Source organism: Pleurodeles waltl, chromosome 7, assembly GCF_031143425.1.
Source record: "Pleurodeles waltl isolate 20211129_DDA chromosome 7, aPleWal1.hap1.20221129, whole genome shotgun sequence".
Classification (NCBI taxonomy): Eukaryota; Metazoa; Chordata; class Amphibia; order Caudata; family Salamandridae; genus Pleurodeles; species Pleurodeles waltl.
This window is the reverse complement of record NC_090446.1, coordinates 1,279,988,158-1,280,003,273: the sequence shown is the minus strand read 5'-3', so window position 1 is coordinate 1,280,003,273 and position 15,116 is coordinate 1,279,988,158. Positions and strand designations below refer to the sequence as shown.

At 47.4% G+C, this 15,116-nt stretch overlaps 1 protein-coding gene across 1 annotated transcript in view; it reads right to left on the bottom strand.

The window, feature by feature from the left end:
- The window catches only part of LOC138247032 (vomeronasal type-2 receptor 26-like), a 150,402-nt gene extending 135,602 nt beyond the window's left edge, over window positions 1–14,800 (bottom strand). The window contains exon 1 of the mRNA XM_069201781.1: window positions 14,709–14,800. Coding sequence (XP_069057882.1) covers window positions 14,709–14,800 — 92 coding nt within the window. The remainder of the gene's footprint in view (window positions 1–14,708) is intronic.
- Window positions 14,801–15,116: the final 316 nt, after the last annotated feature.

Below are 15,116 nucleotides of genomic sequence, written 5' to 3'. Positions count from 1 at the left end.
ATTAGTGTAGAAGAGGTGTCTAGCAGCTTAGGCTGATAGAAAAGGGGAGCTTAGCAGAGCAGCTTAGGCTGAACTAGGAGACATGCAAAGCTCCCACTATACCACTGGTGTCATATGCACAATATCATAAGAAAACACAATACACAGATATACTAAAAATATAGGTACTTTATTTTTATGACAATATGCCAAAACTATCTCAGTGAGTACCCTCAGTATGAGGATAGCAAATATACACAAGATATATGTACACAATACCAAAAATATGCAGTAATAGCAATAGAAAGCAATGCAAGCAATGTACAGTCACAATAGATTGCAATGAGAGCACATAGGTATAGGGGCAACACAAACCATATACTCCAAAAGTGGAATGCGAACCACGAATGGACCCCAAACCTATGTGAGCTTGTAGAGGGTCGCTGGGACTGTAATAAAACAGTGAGGGTTAGAAAAATAGCCCACCCCAAGACCCTGAAAAGTAGGTGTAAAGTGCACCTTGGTTCCCCAGAGAGCACAGAAGTCGTGATAGGGGAATTCTGCAAGGAAGACCAACACCAGCAATGCAACAACGATGGATTTCCGGATGAGAGTACCTGTGGAACAAGGGGACCAAGTCCAAGAGTCACGACAAAGTCGAGATTGGGCAGATGCCCAGGAAATGCCAGCTGAGGGTGCAAAGAAGCCGCCACCGGATGGTAGAAGCTGTGGATTCTGCAAGAACGAAGAGGACTAGGAACTTCCCCTTTGGAGGATTGATGTCCCACGTCGTGAAGAAGCTTGCTGAGGTGTTCCCACGCAGAAAGACTGCAAACAAGCCTTGCTAGCTGCAAGGGTCATGGTTAGGGTTTTTGGATGCTGCTGTGGCCCAGGAGGGACCAGGATGTCACCAATTCCGTGAGGAGACAGAGGGGGCGCACAGCAAGACAAGGAGCCCTCTCAGAAGCAGGCAGCACCCGCAGAAGTGCCAGAACAGGCACTACGAAGAAGAGTGAACCGGAGCTCACCCGAAGTCACAAAAGAAGATCCCACGACGTCGGAGGACAACTCAGAAGGTTGTGCACTGCAGGTTAGAGTGTCGGGGACCCAGGCTTGGCTGTGCACAAAGGAAATCCTGGAAGAGTGCACAGGAGCCGGAGCAGCTGCAAATCACGCGGTACCCAAGAATGCAGTCTAGCGTGGGGAGGCAAGGACTTACCTCCACCAAACTTGGACTGAAGAGTCACTCGACTGTGGGAGTCACTTGGACAGAGTTGCTGAGTTCCAGGGACCACGCTCGTCGTGCTGAGAGGGGACCCAGAGGACCGGTGATGCAGTCTTTTGTTGCCTGCGGTTGCAGGGGGAAGATTCCGTCGACCCACGGGAGATTTCTTCGGAGCTTCTAGTGCAGAGAGGAGGCAGACTACCCCCACAGCATGCACCATCAGGAAAACAGTCTAGAAGGCGGCCGGATCAGCGATACAAGGTTGCAGTAGTCGTCTTTGCTACTTTGTTGCGGTTTTGCAGGCGTCCAGAGCAGTCAGCGGTAGATTCCCTGGCAGAAGGTGAAGAGAGAGATGCAGAGGAACTCTGATGAGCTCTTGCATTCGTTATCTAAAGAATTCCCCAATGCAGAGACCCTAAATAGACAGAAAAGGAGGTTTGGCTACCTAGGAAGGAGGATAGGCTAGAAACACAGGTAAGAGCCTATCAGAAGGAGTCTCTGACGTCACCTGCTGGCACTGGCCACTAAGAGCAGTCCAGTGTGCCAACAGCACCTCTGTTTCCAAGATTGCAGAGGTCTGGAGCACACTGGAGGAGCTCTGGGCACCTCCCAGGGGAGGTACAGGTCAGGGGAGTGGTCACTCCCCTTTCCTTTGTCCAGTTTCGCGCCAGAGCAGGGCTGGGGGATCCCTGAACCGGTGTAGACTGGCTTATGCAGAGATGGGCACCATCTGTGCCCATGAAAGCATTTCCAGAGGCTGGGGGAGGCTACTCCTCCCCAGCCCTGACACCTTTTTCCAAAGGGAGAGGGTGTAACACCCTCTCTCTGAGGAAGTCCTTTGTTCTGCCTTCCTGGGCCAAGCCTGGCTGGACCCCAGGAGGGCAGAAACCTGTCTGAGGGGTTGGCAGCAGCATCAGTTGCAGTGAAACCCCGGGAAAGGTAGTTTGGCAGTACCCGGGTCTGTGCTAGAGACTCGGGGGATCATGGAATTTCATGATCTTAGACATGTTACATGGCCATGTTTGGAGTTACCATTGTGACGCTATACATAGGTAGTGACCTATGTATAGTGCACGCGTGTAATGTGTCCCCGCACTCACAAAGTCCGGGGAATTGGCCCTGAACAATGTGGGGGTACCTTGGCTAGTGCCAGGGTGCCCACACACTAAGTAACTTAGCACCCAACCTTTTGCCAGGTAAAGGTTAGACATATAGGTGACTTATAAGTTACTTAAGTGCAGTGGTAAATGGCTGTGAAATAACGTGGATATTATTTCACTCAGGCTGCAGTGGCAGGCCTGTGTACGAATTGTCAGAGCTCCCTATGGGTGGCAAAAGAAATGCTGCAGCCCATAGGGATTTCCTGGAACCCCAATACCCTGGGTACCTCAGTACCATATACTAGGGAATTATAAGGGTGTGCCAGTATGACAATGTGAATTGGTGAAATTGGTCACTAGCCTGTTAGTGACAATTTGGAAAGCAGAGAGAGAGCATAGCCACTGAGGTTCTGGTTAGCAGAGCCTCAGTGAGACAGTTAGTCATCACACAGGGAACACATACAGGGCACACTTATGAGCACTGGGGCCCTGGCTGGCAGGGTCCCAGTGACACATACAACTAAAACAACATATATACAGTGAAATATGGGGGTAACATGCCAGGCAAGATGGTACTTTCCTACAAATCAGTTCTCAGTTTAGCTTCAGGTGCACCTTTAATAATCTTTCTCAGAAAATTATAGGCGAAAACTATTTTTTCGTCTTGTCAGCAGCCGACTCGACTACGGCAATGCGCTCTATGCCGGAACCACCACCAAGACTCAGAGAAGACTACAACGCATCCAAAACGCCTTCGCCCGGCTCATTAAGAACACCCCATGACACAGCCACATCTCTGCCCTCCTAAGAGACCTACACTGGTTGCCAATCAACAAGATAATCACCTTTAATCTCCTGACCCATGCCTACAAGGCCCTACACGATGACGGATCAGCCTACCTCAGCCACAGACTCTCCTTCTATACTCCCGCCAGACAACTCTGCTCTGCCCTCCAGGTCCTCGCCAAGGTCCCCCGCATCCGGAAAACCACAGCCGGAGGAATATCCTTCTAAACTAAACTTCGCACTTGTATAGCACACTACTCACCCATTAGGGTCTCAGGGCACTGTACGCATACCCCTGCGGAACCCCTCCTGGCTTTTCCCTGTGAGGCACCAAGTCCTGGGCAACCCCAGGCATCCAAGCACTGTCAGGGCCATTGTGGAGATTAAGCAAGCTATTGCCCAGAGTGAGCACCATTAATTGGATTAGAGACCGAGGCAAGAATTATCTGGTCCAAGGGAATTGAGCCCAAGACCCGCTGAGGTAGGAATTGAACCCTGGTCCCGGGCCAGATTTCTGCATCAGGGTCTGCCACCCTAACCATTGTGCCACACTTCTCCACTTCTCCACACTTCTCCCACATCGCTGCCAAGACTTGGAGCACCCTCTCCATCCATCTCAGGCAATCCCCCTCCCTGTCTTAGTTCAGGAAGGACCTCAAGACCCGGAACTTCGACTGATTGTTCCTCCCTGCCCACTTCTTTCCCCCAGCACCGTCAGACCCTCACAGGTGATTAGCCATGCTATACAAATCCCTTGATTGATTGATTGAAACATGGTTCATCAAATCCCAGCAGAGTATCAGCATTTTTGACAGGGTAAAATCACCGTGGACAACATCACAATTCCTAAATTTAGTGTGGTACCACCAACAAAAAATATACTTGGTGACTAAAATCTGTTATCACCCTTCATATGTGTTCATTTTTGTGATCCTCAAAAACAGGCTTTCAATACACATTTCAGTGGGTGCCATGTGAATGAATGAATTAATTAATGAAAACAGGAACTTGTAGAGGGCATGATCACTAAAGCAGAGCAAAAGAGTAAAGCAAATGAGCAGGTTAGATGAGACCATGACACAGATCATCCAGAGCAGAAAACAGGCATTCTTTGATGCCTTTCTGAAAACGAACTTCATTAGTTATGTCGAAGAAGACTCGGATTGGTTCTAGGCCTTGGATCCTAAACAGCAAAGATTTTCCCCAAAATGGCTTCAGTCTGAAGTTAGGGGGAATTAACAGATTCGAGTTTGATGATCTGAGGGTTCTTATAGGCCTGTATTGAGAAAAAGGGTTAGGTAAATATTTAGGGCCTGTGGCATGGTAGGACCTAAAGGCCAAGACCGGTGATTTCAAAAGAACTCTTTTATGAGTGAATGGGCAACCACTGAAATTCTCTAAGCGCTTTAGAAGCAGAACCTTTCCTGGGAAGTCTCAGTACAAGCTTAACTGCTCAATTCTAAACAACCTCTAACCTGTAAAGAAACTGTTTTGATACAGCTAAATAGAGGCTACTTTAATATTCCATCCTTGAGGTGATAAGCATAAACGGCACAGGCTTCCTGGTGGCCAAATAGGGAAAGTCGAGATTTTATTTGAGTGAATTGAATAGAGAAAAGCACCTCCCACTACTGACAATAATTGTGGTTGCAAGAACAAAACATTATCAAATGTACAGCAGGTCCTATAACTGCTGCCACAGCATGTTGTCCATGTTGTAGCAAGCCAATGCCATTGTGGTCAGGTGTGCTCACCCTGACTCTTGCATGTTTTTCATTTTCAGGATGTAGAAACCATGTGCCTGAGTCCTGTAATGGTTGCAAAACATATTGGTCATGTTTTGGCCAGTCACTCAGAATCGCTTTAGGATTGAACAAGCCCCTTTAAATTGAACAATAGGAGCAGATCTTCACACAAAAGGTCCAGATATCACAAACTTTTTCTGGTGGCTAATCCCGTCATGCCTACCTGCCCACCATTTTATTCGCTATTTTCTCGAAAACTACTGAACAAATTCACACCAAATAATGAAAAGCACGCTTTCTGAGTAAAGTTATTAGTTTCTGCCAAATATGGTATAACTACTTTCAGCTATTTTCTGATAGATACTCTGCATGCAGATTCCTCACCCGTAGAACAAACCCAGGCATAAGATTGGATCTTGAAACTTCAAAGCTCTCACATCGTCGGTAGGGGTCACTGGCTTTGTATCGACACCAGAAGTGGAGTCTGATAGTCTGATGACATTATCAAAGCAATATAGCGCCAGCCCTTTTGCAACAAACTGAGTTGCCTGTTTTCCAACCCTCTGATGCAGACCCAGAACTCACTCTCCAGAGTTGTGAGTTTTCCTCACAAAACATTTCAGTAGTGCAACCCATGTGTTCAGGGTTTACGGCCTCTAGGCACTCAGGGGAACAGATGTCGATCATGCACCTGCACTCAATTAATCTCTGGTGCCTTGGCTCCCACCGCGACTCACGCTCTTGTGATTCCTGTGAAAGTATGCACCCAAAGATCATGAAAGAATGTAAGGCCAAGCTTTTCATGTCTCATGCCAGGCATAACAGAGAAAGTCATTGATGCTTCAGGCCATAATCAAGGTCTCCTCATTCCTACTCATCCGAGGATAGTCGACACAAATACAAAAAGCACAGGAAGCATGGGAAGGGTAAGTCACTTAGGCAACCCTTTTCTCTTACAGATTCTCTAGCCTCAGAATCGGAGTTAGCCACTATGGAGCCAGTTCATCCTAAACCAGACTGGCACCCACTCCCCTGTCCATCACCACCCCAGGGGTGGTGCTCTGAGCTTCTCCAGAAGGGTCCCTGGGTTCTGCCATCTTGTTTCCAAGGTTGGCAGGGAACTCTGGGAGCATCTGAATGGCCAGGCCAGGCAGGTGATGTCAGAGCCCTTTCCTGATAGGTGCTTACCTGGTTAGGTGACCAATCCCCCTTTCATGGCTATTTAGGGTCTCTCTCTTGGGTGGGTCGTCATATTCGGCTTGCAAGACTCCAGTAGGATTCCTCTGCAACCTCTACTTCAACTTCTGGCCACTGGAACTGCGACTGGACCCTCCAAGAACCGACAACGCTGCAATAAATGAAGAAAACTCTTCTGCAATATTGTTTCAACGGCTCCTGCCAGCTTTGCAGCATTTACCGGGCTGTGCATCCTCATAAGACAGCAACTCTTCAGCCTGCACAAGAAGAAGAAGGAATCTCCCTTGGAGTGAAGGAGTCACTCCCCTACAACAAAGGCACCTGCAGCAAACGACGACCAGCTGCGTGGAACTCCCCTCACCTTCTCACCTTGTGCTGCATGGATCCTGCATCACAGGCAGAGGTCCGGAGTAGTCCTCTTGGTCCTCTCTGCTAGCTGTCCAACTTTGGTGGAGGTAAGCCTTTGCGTTCCCACGCAGGGCACTACCCCCATGCACTGTGTCCATTGCAGCTGCCAAAGTTTGTTGGCATCTCCTCCAAGGGATCTTCAGGCTACGTGAAGCCCTAGCCCCCAGCACTCCTTCCTGCAAAGCACTGCCTTCTGCATCGTTCTCCAGCGACGTGGGATCCTCTTTTGTATTGCTGCATGGGATCCTTCTGCAACTCCTGTGTCCCCATCCTGTGGGACTCCTGTGGGTGCTGCCTCTGCTCCTGTGGACCCTCTGCAATGCTGAGGGTTCCCTGTTACTCCCCCTCCTGGGTTGAGTCCTCCTGAGCCTTGCTGGTCCCCGGCATCACCGCTTTTCTACTAACCGTGAGTTTGCCTTTGCCAAGGCTTATTAGTGGAATTTCTGCACCGACACCCATCTGCAGTCTTTGCTCCACTGTGGGACATCTTCTGCATCCATCAGGAACTCTTCTCCAGCTCCAAGGCTGCAGTGCTGACCTATTCTTCATCACTGTCAACCAACTCCCGCAAGTACAGCTGGGTGGATAGTAGCTCCTACTCCTCCTGGACTCCACTGTGACTTTTGGACTTGATCCCCTCTTTCCACAGGTCCTCTTCTTCAGGAATCCACCACTGGTTCTTGCAGTCTTCTCTGGGTGTCTTCTTGTTCTTCTTTTCCTCCTTTTGGGTGGTTTGGGGAAATTCCAGTGATCTACTCCTGCTTTTTTTGTAACTGCTGGGGTATACTGTGTTAGTTACCTCTGTTGTTTTCTTGTACTCCCAGCTCCCCTCTACACATTCCACTTACCTAGGTGGGTGTCCTGTGTCTGCATTCCATTTTTTTAGTATATGGTTTGTGCTTCCCCTAGGGTCACTATTGATGATTGCTATTTGTATTGTTTTCTAACCTTTCCTATAACTATTTCTGATTACTAGTGTATATATTTAGTGTATTACTTATCTCCTTTTGTAGGATTGCCCTTCTAGTAATTTGTGGTATTGTGTTCCAAAAACAAAGTACCTTTACATTTGTACAACTGAGTGTTTTTTTTTGTGTGTAAGTGCTGTGTGACTACAGTGGTATTTCACGAGCTTTGCATGTCTCCTAGATAAGCCTTGGCTGCTCATCCACAGCTTCCTCTAGAGAGCCTGGCTTCTAGACACTGCCTACACTTCACTAAGAAGGGATACCTGGACCTGGTATAAGGTGTAAGTACCTTAGGTACCCACCACACACCAGGCCAGCTTCCTACATCCACCATTGCTTTCCTTCCACCCTTAACCATAAAGCCTCACCATACCAACATTATGTTCTACAAGACAGTCAGTTGGCACTTTTACAACTGTTCCCTTGTATAGAGTATCGAAGCGCCTAGAGGCCTAGGGGAAAATGACTTTCTCAGTGGGGAGTATGGCTCTAACATCGTTAAATGCCAATTGTATCCTCACAAGCTACAACCACAGCTTGTGGCATGTGGTTCAGATGATGTTTCCTCACAGGCCCAAAGATATAAGGGCACACTTCCAAGAAGTAGTCCAGGCTAGTCAAAATGCCTCCTGACATATAATTAAGTCTTGGCTTGACACTGCAGACTCTGTGACGCAGGCCATGGGCACCTTTATCTCCATTTGACAGCACACTTTGCTCCACACATTCATCTTCCCATCAGATATTCATGCCAACCTCATAGAAATTCCATTTGATGTTCAATTTTCCAAATTCCATTCCTATTGGGTGATATGGCTGGCTCCATGCTTGAACAGTTTGAGAAAAGCAAGGGCCTAGAACTGCCACAACTGAAGAGGGATAACTGGCAGTTAAAGTATTTTTGTGACCTCTCAAGAGACTTTGCTTTACACCAACAACAGGCTTACCAACCCCAGATCAAGCAACAAAATCATTTGGTCAGACAATACAAGGGGAGGGCCAGGTGAGGTATTTGGACCTGTTCAGCAAGCTGCCCCCTTCTCCTCTGTCTATCTACACCTGCCATGCAAGTAATTTTAGTTTACTTCCCTAAGCCCATTTGTACCCTATTGGATGGCTGGTGTCCTTCTTTCTTCCAGCCTGGAAGGCCTTGTTTTTGGACCAGTGGGACCTTCAAATCATGGAAGTGGGCTACACCCTTCAGGCTACACCTCCCATTTGGCCCCCTGTCTTCCTCCCTCCCCCTACAAATTGCCATTCTATCCTGAAACAAGAGGTGCTAGCACTCCTACTGAAAGGAGCTGTGTAGTTAGTACGCAGATGGAAAAGGTTCCGGGATGTCACTTCTGCTACTTCCTGGTCCCCAAGAAGGGCGGCAGTCTGCATGCAATCTTTGAACTCAGAGAGTCAAACTTCTTCCTCAAAAAGGAAATATTGAAAATGACAACCCTATCACAAGTTTTGCCAGCTTTGGAAGTTGGAGACTGGATTATGTCACTTGACCTGCAGAATCCGTACTTGTATATCCTCATCCTGTGGTAGCATCTGAAGTATTTGCGTTATATGGTGCGTTCTAAGTACTACCAACTTGCAGTGCTCCCATTAGGTTTGACAATGCTGTGTCAAGTCTTCAGAAAGGTGATGACAGTGGTTGCAGCCCCTATGAGATGGTTGGGCCTTCTCATTTTCTTGTACTTTGTTGACTGGCTTCTCAAACCGGATTGCCAGAGATGGTCTCATGCCTTTTGCAGTCAACAGAATACTTACTGTTTGACTGACCTGGACTTTTTGATCAGTGAGCCAAAATCTCACCTGAGGCCATCCCAATGACTTTAGTACATAGGTTCAGTACTGTACACAACCCTTCTCTGTGCTTTTCCTCCTTCACAGAGTATTGCTGACATCCAGAATATGGTCCCGTCCTTTCAAGAAAGCAGATGAGTTGCAGTCCTGAGGGTCCTGAGATTGTTAGCTCTCATTTCCCAGTTTTCTGCATTCTCCATTCATTCATGCATGTTGGCACATGGGGACCCTGCAGTCATGCCTCCACGGGCAGAGGCTACAGTATGGGGGAAACTGTTGGATTTCATTGTGATCTTCCCCAGTGAGTGGTGGAATGAGGCAGCTACTGTGGTGACAGATGCCTCCACCTTAAGGGCCCTTTCTCATTAAAAGACCAAATTCAATGATATATTCCTCCCACAATACTTTGCTCAGCTACAGCCAAGAATCTTATCATCCCTAAAATTTGGAAGCCTCTTGGGGTGGTAGGAGTTTCTCCTACACAACCTGCAGTCTTGGAACCAGATGCCCTGTCACCTCAGAAATCAGTCCACCTTCCTGATTTTCAGGAAACAGCTGAAAACTGGGCTTTTCTCTTTACCGCTGTATTTTCCTTGCCGGTTGTAGTGGCAGCGCCGAGACTTCTTTGGGAAATTGTACGCTTTATAAATACCAAATCAAATCAAGGTGGCGAGCTCACATGGAGGATGTGAAGACCTGAGGCCTTCCTCTGCTCCACCTAAGGCTGGTCCATCCTGATCTTGATAGACAGCAAAATGGTGATGTAAGACACCAAATAGCAAGGGGGAGTACGGTCCCACCTCCTGTGTCTGGACGCTTTGAGAACGTGGTTAAGGGCACACAACCCAGGGATCTGGTTAACTGCCAATCGCCTAGTGCGTTCTCTGAATGTCAGAGTTGACAGCACAAGGCTTCTTATCTTACCAGTCATGAAGAGCGACTTCTGCTGGAGGTGGCACAGAATAGAGTTACCCAGTTGGGCACTCCTCGGGTGGACCTGTTCACCTAATCAGACAATGTTCAATGCCAGCAGCTGTGTGCCCTCCAGTATCCGTTGAAGGGAGCACTGGGGGACCCCTTTCAGTTAAAATGGTACTTATGCTGTACTACGTGTTTCCCTCATACCTCTGAATCCTCAGGTTCTGAGGAAGATATTCCAGGACTGGACCTGAATTATGCTTACTGGCCTGGATTGGCCAAGAAGGGTGTGGTATGTGATATGCACTGTGGCATTCTCCAAATGTTCCCTGCTCAAGCTGCCATTTAGACTTGACCTCTGATCCATGTCATAAGAGATGGTGCTGCACCCCAGTCTCTGAGGCGTCCTCCTTCATGCCTGAAGATAGAGCAGAGACATGTGAGTTTCTTCCAGCTGCTGCTGGAGGTGGTTGAGGTTATTCTTTCAGGATGTCACCCCTCTACCAAATCAGCTTACTCTGGGAGATGGAGCAACTTGTATGGTGCACAGGAAACAATGTTGACCACTTACGGGCCAAGTTGACCAGGTTCTGCAATTAATGCTTTCTATTGCACAGAGGGGTTGTGCAATTGATAACGTCAAGCTGCATTTGGCTGCATTCTGGGCATTTCACTGTCCTCCAGACCAGCCTTACCTGTTCAGGTCCCCTATTGTAATCCATTTTCTAAAGAGGTTCACAAATCTGTATCCTCTAACTCCCTTTGTTGTCCGCCCAATGGGACCTTAATTTGGCTTTAGCCTTTCTAAAAGGTACTGATGAGGTACGTATGAGTCGCTGCATAGTTGTCCCTTAAGGGTCATTAGACAGTAGACAGTGTTTCAGTGGTCATTACTTCTGCCAGAAGGGTGAGTAAGTTGCAAGCTCTTAGGTTCTGTCCACAGTTTACCTCTTTTTACTCAGACAAATTAGTTTTGTGAACCAGGTCCTCTCCAAAGTGGTAACTCTCTTTCACCTAGGTCTGTCCATCACCCTTCCAACTTTATGCTACCTGCCTCATCCCACTAAGGAGGAGGAGTGGTTGCATATGTTTGATCCGTGATGGGCTGTTAACTACTACTTGGACAGCACCAAGGACATACTGGATGACCTGTTCTCCGCATGGAACTGTGGTGCCAAGGACGGCAAAACAGTACAGCAAAGGATCTTTTTGAGATTGATCGTCCTCTGCATGATGAAAACTTGCTATGCGCTATCCAGGAAGAAATTTCCAGAGGGAATTAGAGCTCATTCCAGCGGGGGCGAATCCACAACTTATGGCCTTGGCAGAAGGTTTCCCATAGCAGGTATCTGCAACGCAGTGACATGGACAAATATAACTGCCTAGATTTAAAAGTGTGTAGAAACGGATGCCATACCAGATCTGCTTTGCAGGATTTTCCCCTGTGTAATCATCCATCAACCCTCCTCTGGGGCACGGTATTGCTCTAAAATCGGTGAAAAATATACAGATAGAAAAATTCATCAGAAGGAAAAGTTACAGACCCGCAGTAACACTCTTTCGGGTGGACAGTCTATCTACCTGCAGGTTCCTTACTGATCGGCATACCTCCCCATTTATTGAATTTAATAACGTCCCAAAACCTGTTTTGGTACTGAACTACTCTATCAATGTTAGTCTCTCTGCTCGCCTCGAAGGTGGGAACAAAATGAATGGAAACTGACGTCATTGCGCCGGATGGGCAATATATGGCTTAGATGATGTCATCTGACACTACTTCCAGCATCATTGTGAAGTCAGCGATATAAAAGCTCAGATTTTTCTGGACCCAGTTCGATGCCTATGTTTATTCTATTGGTAAGAAATGTGCAGGTAGAGTATCCACCAGAAAGATCATTACAACTTGCAAGTACATGTTTCTTTTTACTTTATCAGAGAGTAAACTTTTCTACAGGAACTAAAATAGGAAATCAACATTATGGTTATGTCTGAGTTTCTGTTGAAAAAGTAAATTTTTGTTATACTTATACTCATGGCATTTGACGAATCTGCACCCAACATTCTAAAGAGGTAAACATGATTTCATTATTTGGGCTTCTCATGTTTCATTGTGATTCATCCGTGAGTTGGGAGGAAATGAAATAGTGTGTCAAAAAATAAAGTTTCCCATTTTACCTCACATTGGAACTTTACTCTCAGCTACAGAAAAAAACGCTGTGGGGAATTACCACCAAACTTGGCTTGAAAGCAGAACTCATCACAAAAGGAGTGCCTTTCCTTAGCTTCCAGATATTATTGTTTGAAAAAAGGTGGACTGCAGATGGGTAATTAGATCTGCAAATGTTTCCTTTGATCTGCCTATAACTATCTCTGTTTTCTGAGTTTCACAGGCACTTTTCACATTTACTTTTCTCTTGGTATTTTTAAATTTGTGAACATCTGTCATTTGACATACAAGCACAGTTGAAAGAGGGAATCGACATGGCATTTTGCAGACAGTCGACTTTGGCAGTCGTTACTGAAGACCGCCGTGGTGGTGGCTGCCAAAAGGCCGCTAGTGATGGTGGTATCCCGACTGCCATATTACAAGTCACATAGGGAAGACCGCCTAAAAACAGCCATTATCTGACACCGCCAGGCCGTCCGAGGGCAGAGAGTCCCGCCACACAACAGCGAAAACATTCCGCTTGCCATATTACGACCCACAAATCAGTACAGCGGTCATTGCACGGCAGAAAACCATTGGCGGTGTGAACCACTGCGGTCAAAATATCACCTCCACCAGAACCCAACACCACATTGGACAGTTTGAATACCCCACAATGGACACACATACCCACGCTACACACACCCATACCCACACACACCACTATAAAACACCCCCCAAACAACCCACCATCCAAATGCAACCACAGACAGACAGCGAGGACCCACAAACTCATTACTAACCACTGATACACCATAGGCACATGTACACTTGCACACAACACCCCCCCAAATCACTTCACTACCACCATGTCCCCTCAAAAGCACCCTTGATTCACATACGAGGAGTTGAGGGTCATGGTCGATGAAATTGTCAGGGTAGAGCCACAACCTTTGGGAGAACAGGTCCAGCAAACATCCATAGCCAGGAAAATTGAGTTATGATGGAGGATTGTTGACAGGTTCAACTCAGTAGGCACACATCCACGAACAAGGGAGGACATCAGGAAGAGGTGGAATGGTATCAGGGGGAAGGTGCATTTCATGGCATCACAACACCAAATTGCCATCAACAAGACTGGTGGTGGGCCCCCACCTTCTCCCCCAGAGTTCACATTGTGGGAGGATAATGTTTTGGACATCATGCATCCAGAGGGCCTGAGTTGAATAACCGGAGGACTGGACTCTGGTAAGTCACCAACACTCCCCTGGCACCAACGACTCGTGTACAGCATGTGTCCCCATCACCCTACAACCCCCCAATTCATCTCATCTCACACTTCTGCCCCCCCAATCACCTGATGCCCTTCCCCTGCATGCCACACCACCCGACTCCCACTATCCCCACACAGTCCCTCCCTGGTGCACTGATAGCACTCACAATGGCAAGCGCCACAATTCCCACAATGCATCACTCCTTGCACATGAAAAGATGCCATTCCTACCTCAGAGTGGAACACCTGCACTTAAAACCATCACACATGCAACACATACTAGATGTTTCAACTGTGTACTACTACATGGCAATGACAGCAATGCTATCCACAACTCTCAATGGAACATGGAAACAATGTCACAATCTATCACCCACAAACAATATCTGCAATGCAGTATCTGTCATTGCTATCACTGGGAAGTCAAGGCACTTTATGCATCAGACTATGATACGAACAAGCACACATCCACAATGTAACTCTCTCTCTCTCTCCATCCACAGGTATCCCTGCCACTGCCACACTGCAGAAAATGCCTGAGACAGCCAGCTTTTCCCAGGATGAAGGCCCCAGTGGATGTCTGGACATTGACAACTTACCTGGCCCATCTGGGACAACTGGTCAGTCCACCACCACCAGCCCCACCCTGCCCACATCTGAGTCCCCCACCGCAGTGTCCACAACACCACAGCACACTCCTCATCCCCAAACCTGTGTTCTAAGGACTGTTCAATCAGCAGTGTTCCCCACAGTACAGGGACCAGAGTCAACCACTCACACCCAAAACAATGAAGGTCCTAAAGGCAAGTTCTACTGTCAGTAAAAGTATTGTACCATATTTGTCCATTGTGTACAGTTGGGATAAGTAGCAAAACTGATAACACTAACACTACTATGTTTAGTCCTATTGCAGCTGACATAGCAGTACAGGGAATATACAACATGGGCAATATTTTGCATATGTGATGCTAGACAACAGCATAGTAAAATTGCTCTAACGTAAGAAGAATAACACCTCCCCTGATGACTAATATGTTTACCCCAAAATCCACACAGAGGGATAGCTGCACTTAACACCTCCACTGATGGCACGCACCAGGAGGAGCTGTGTCACAAGGCAGACAGGAGTACAGTTCATATGCAGAACAGTTAACACTTACCTGTATTTCATTGGAAGTATTGGTGGATCAACTCTGTTCTTGTCATCTGCATCCTTCATCATCTGCTTCCTCATCACTTTCCATGTCACCATCATCAGCCATCATCAGCCACTGGTCCAGCTGCCACTTCCTCAACATCCAGTAATGGGATGTGATGTCTCAGTGCCAGATTGTGTAGCATGCAGCAGGCAACAACAACCTGACAGACCTTTAGTGGACTGTAGAGCAGGGCACCTACTGAGACGTGTAGACACCAGAATCTGACCATCAGTTGCCCAAAAGTCCTCTCGATAACGCTTCATCCTGCCGTGGGCCTCATTGCAATGGTTTTCTCCATCTGTTGTTGGGTATCTCACTGGTTTCAGCAATCAGGGAAGGTTAGGATAGCCAGAGTCACCTGTGTGCACA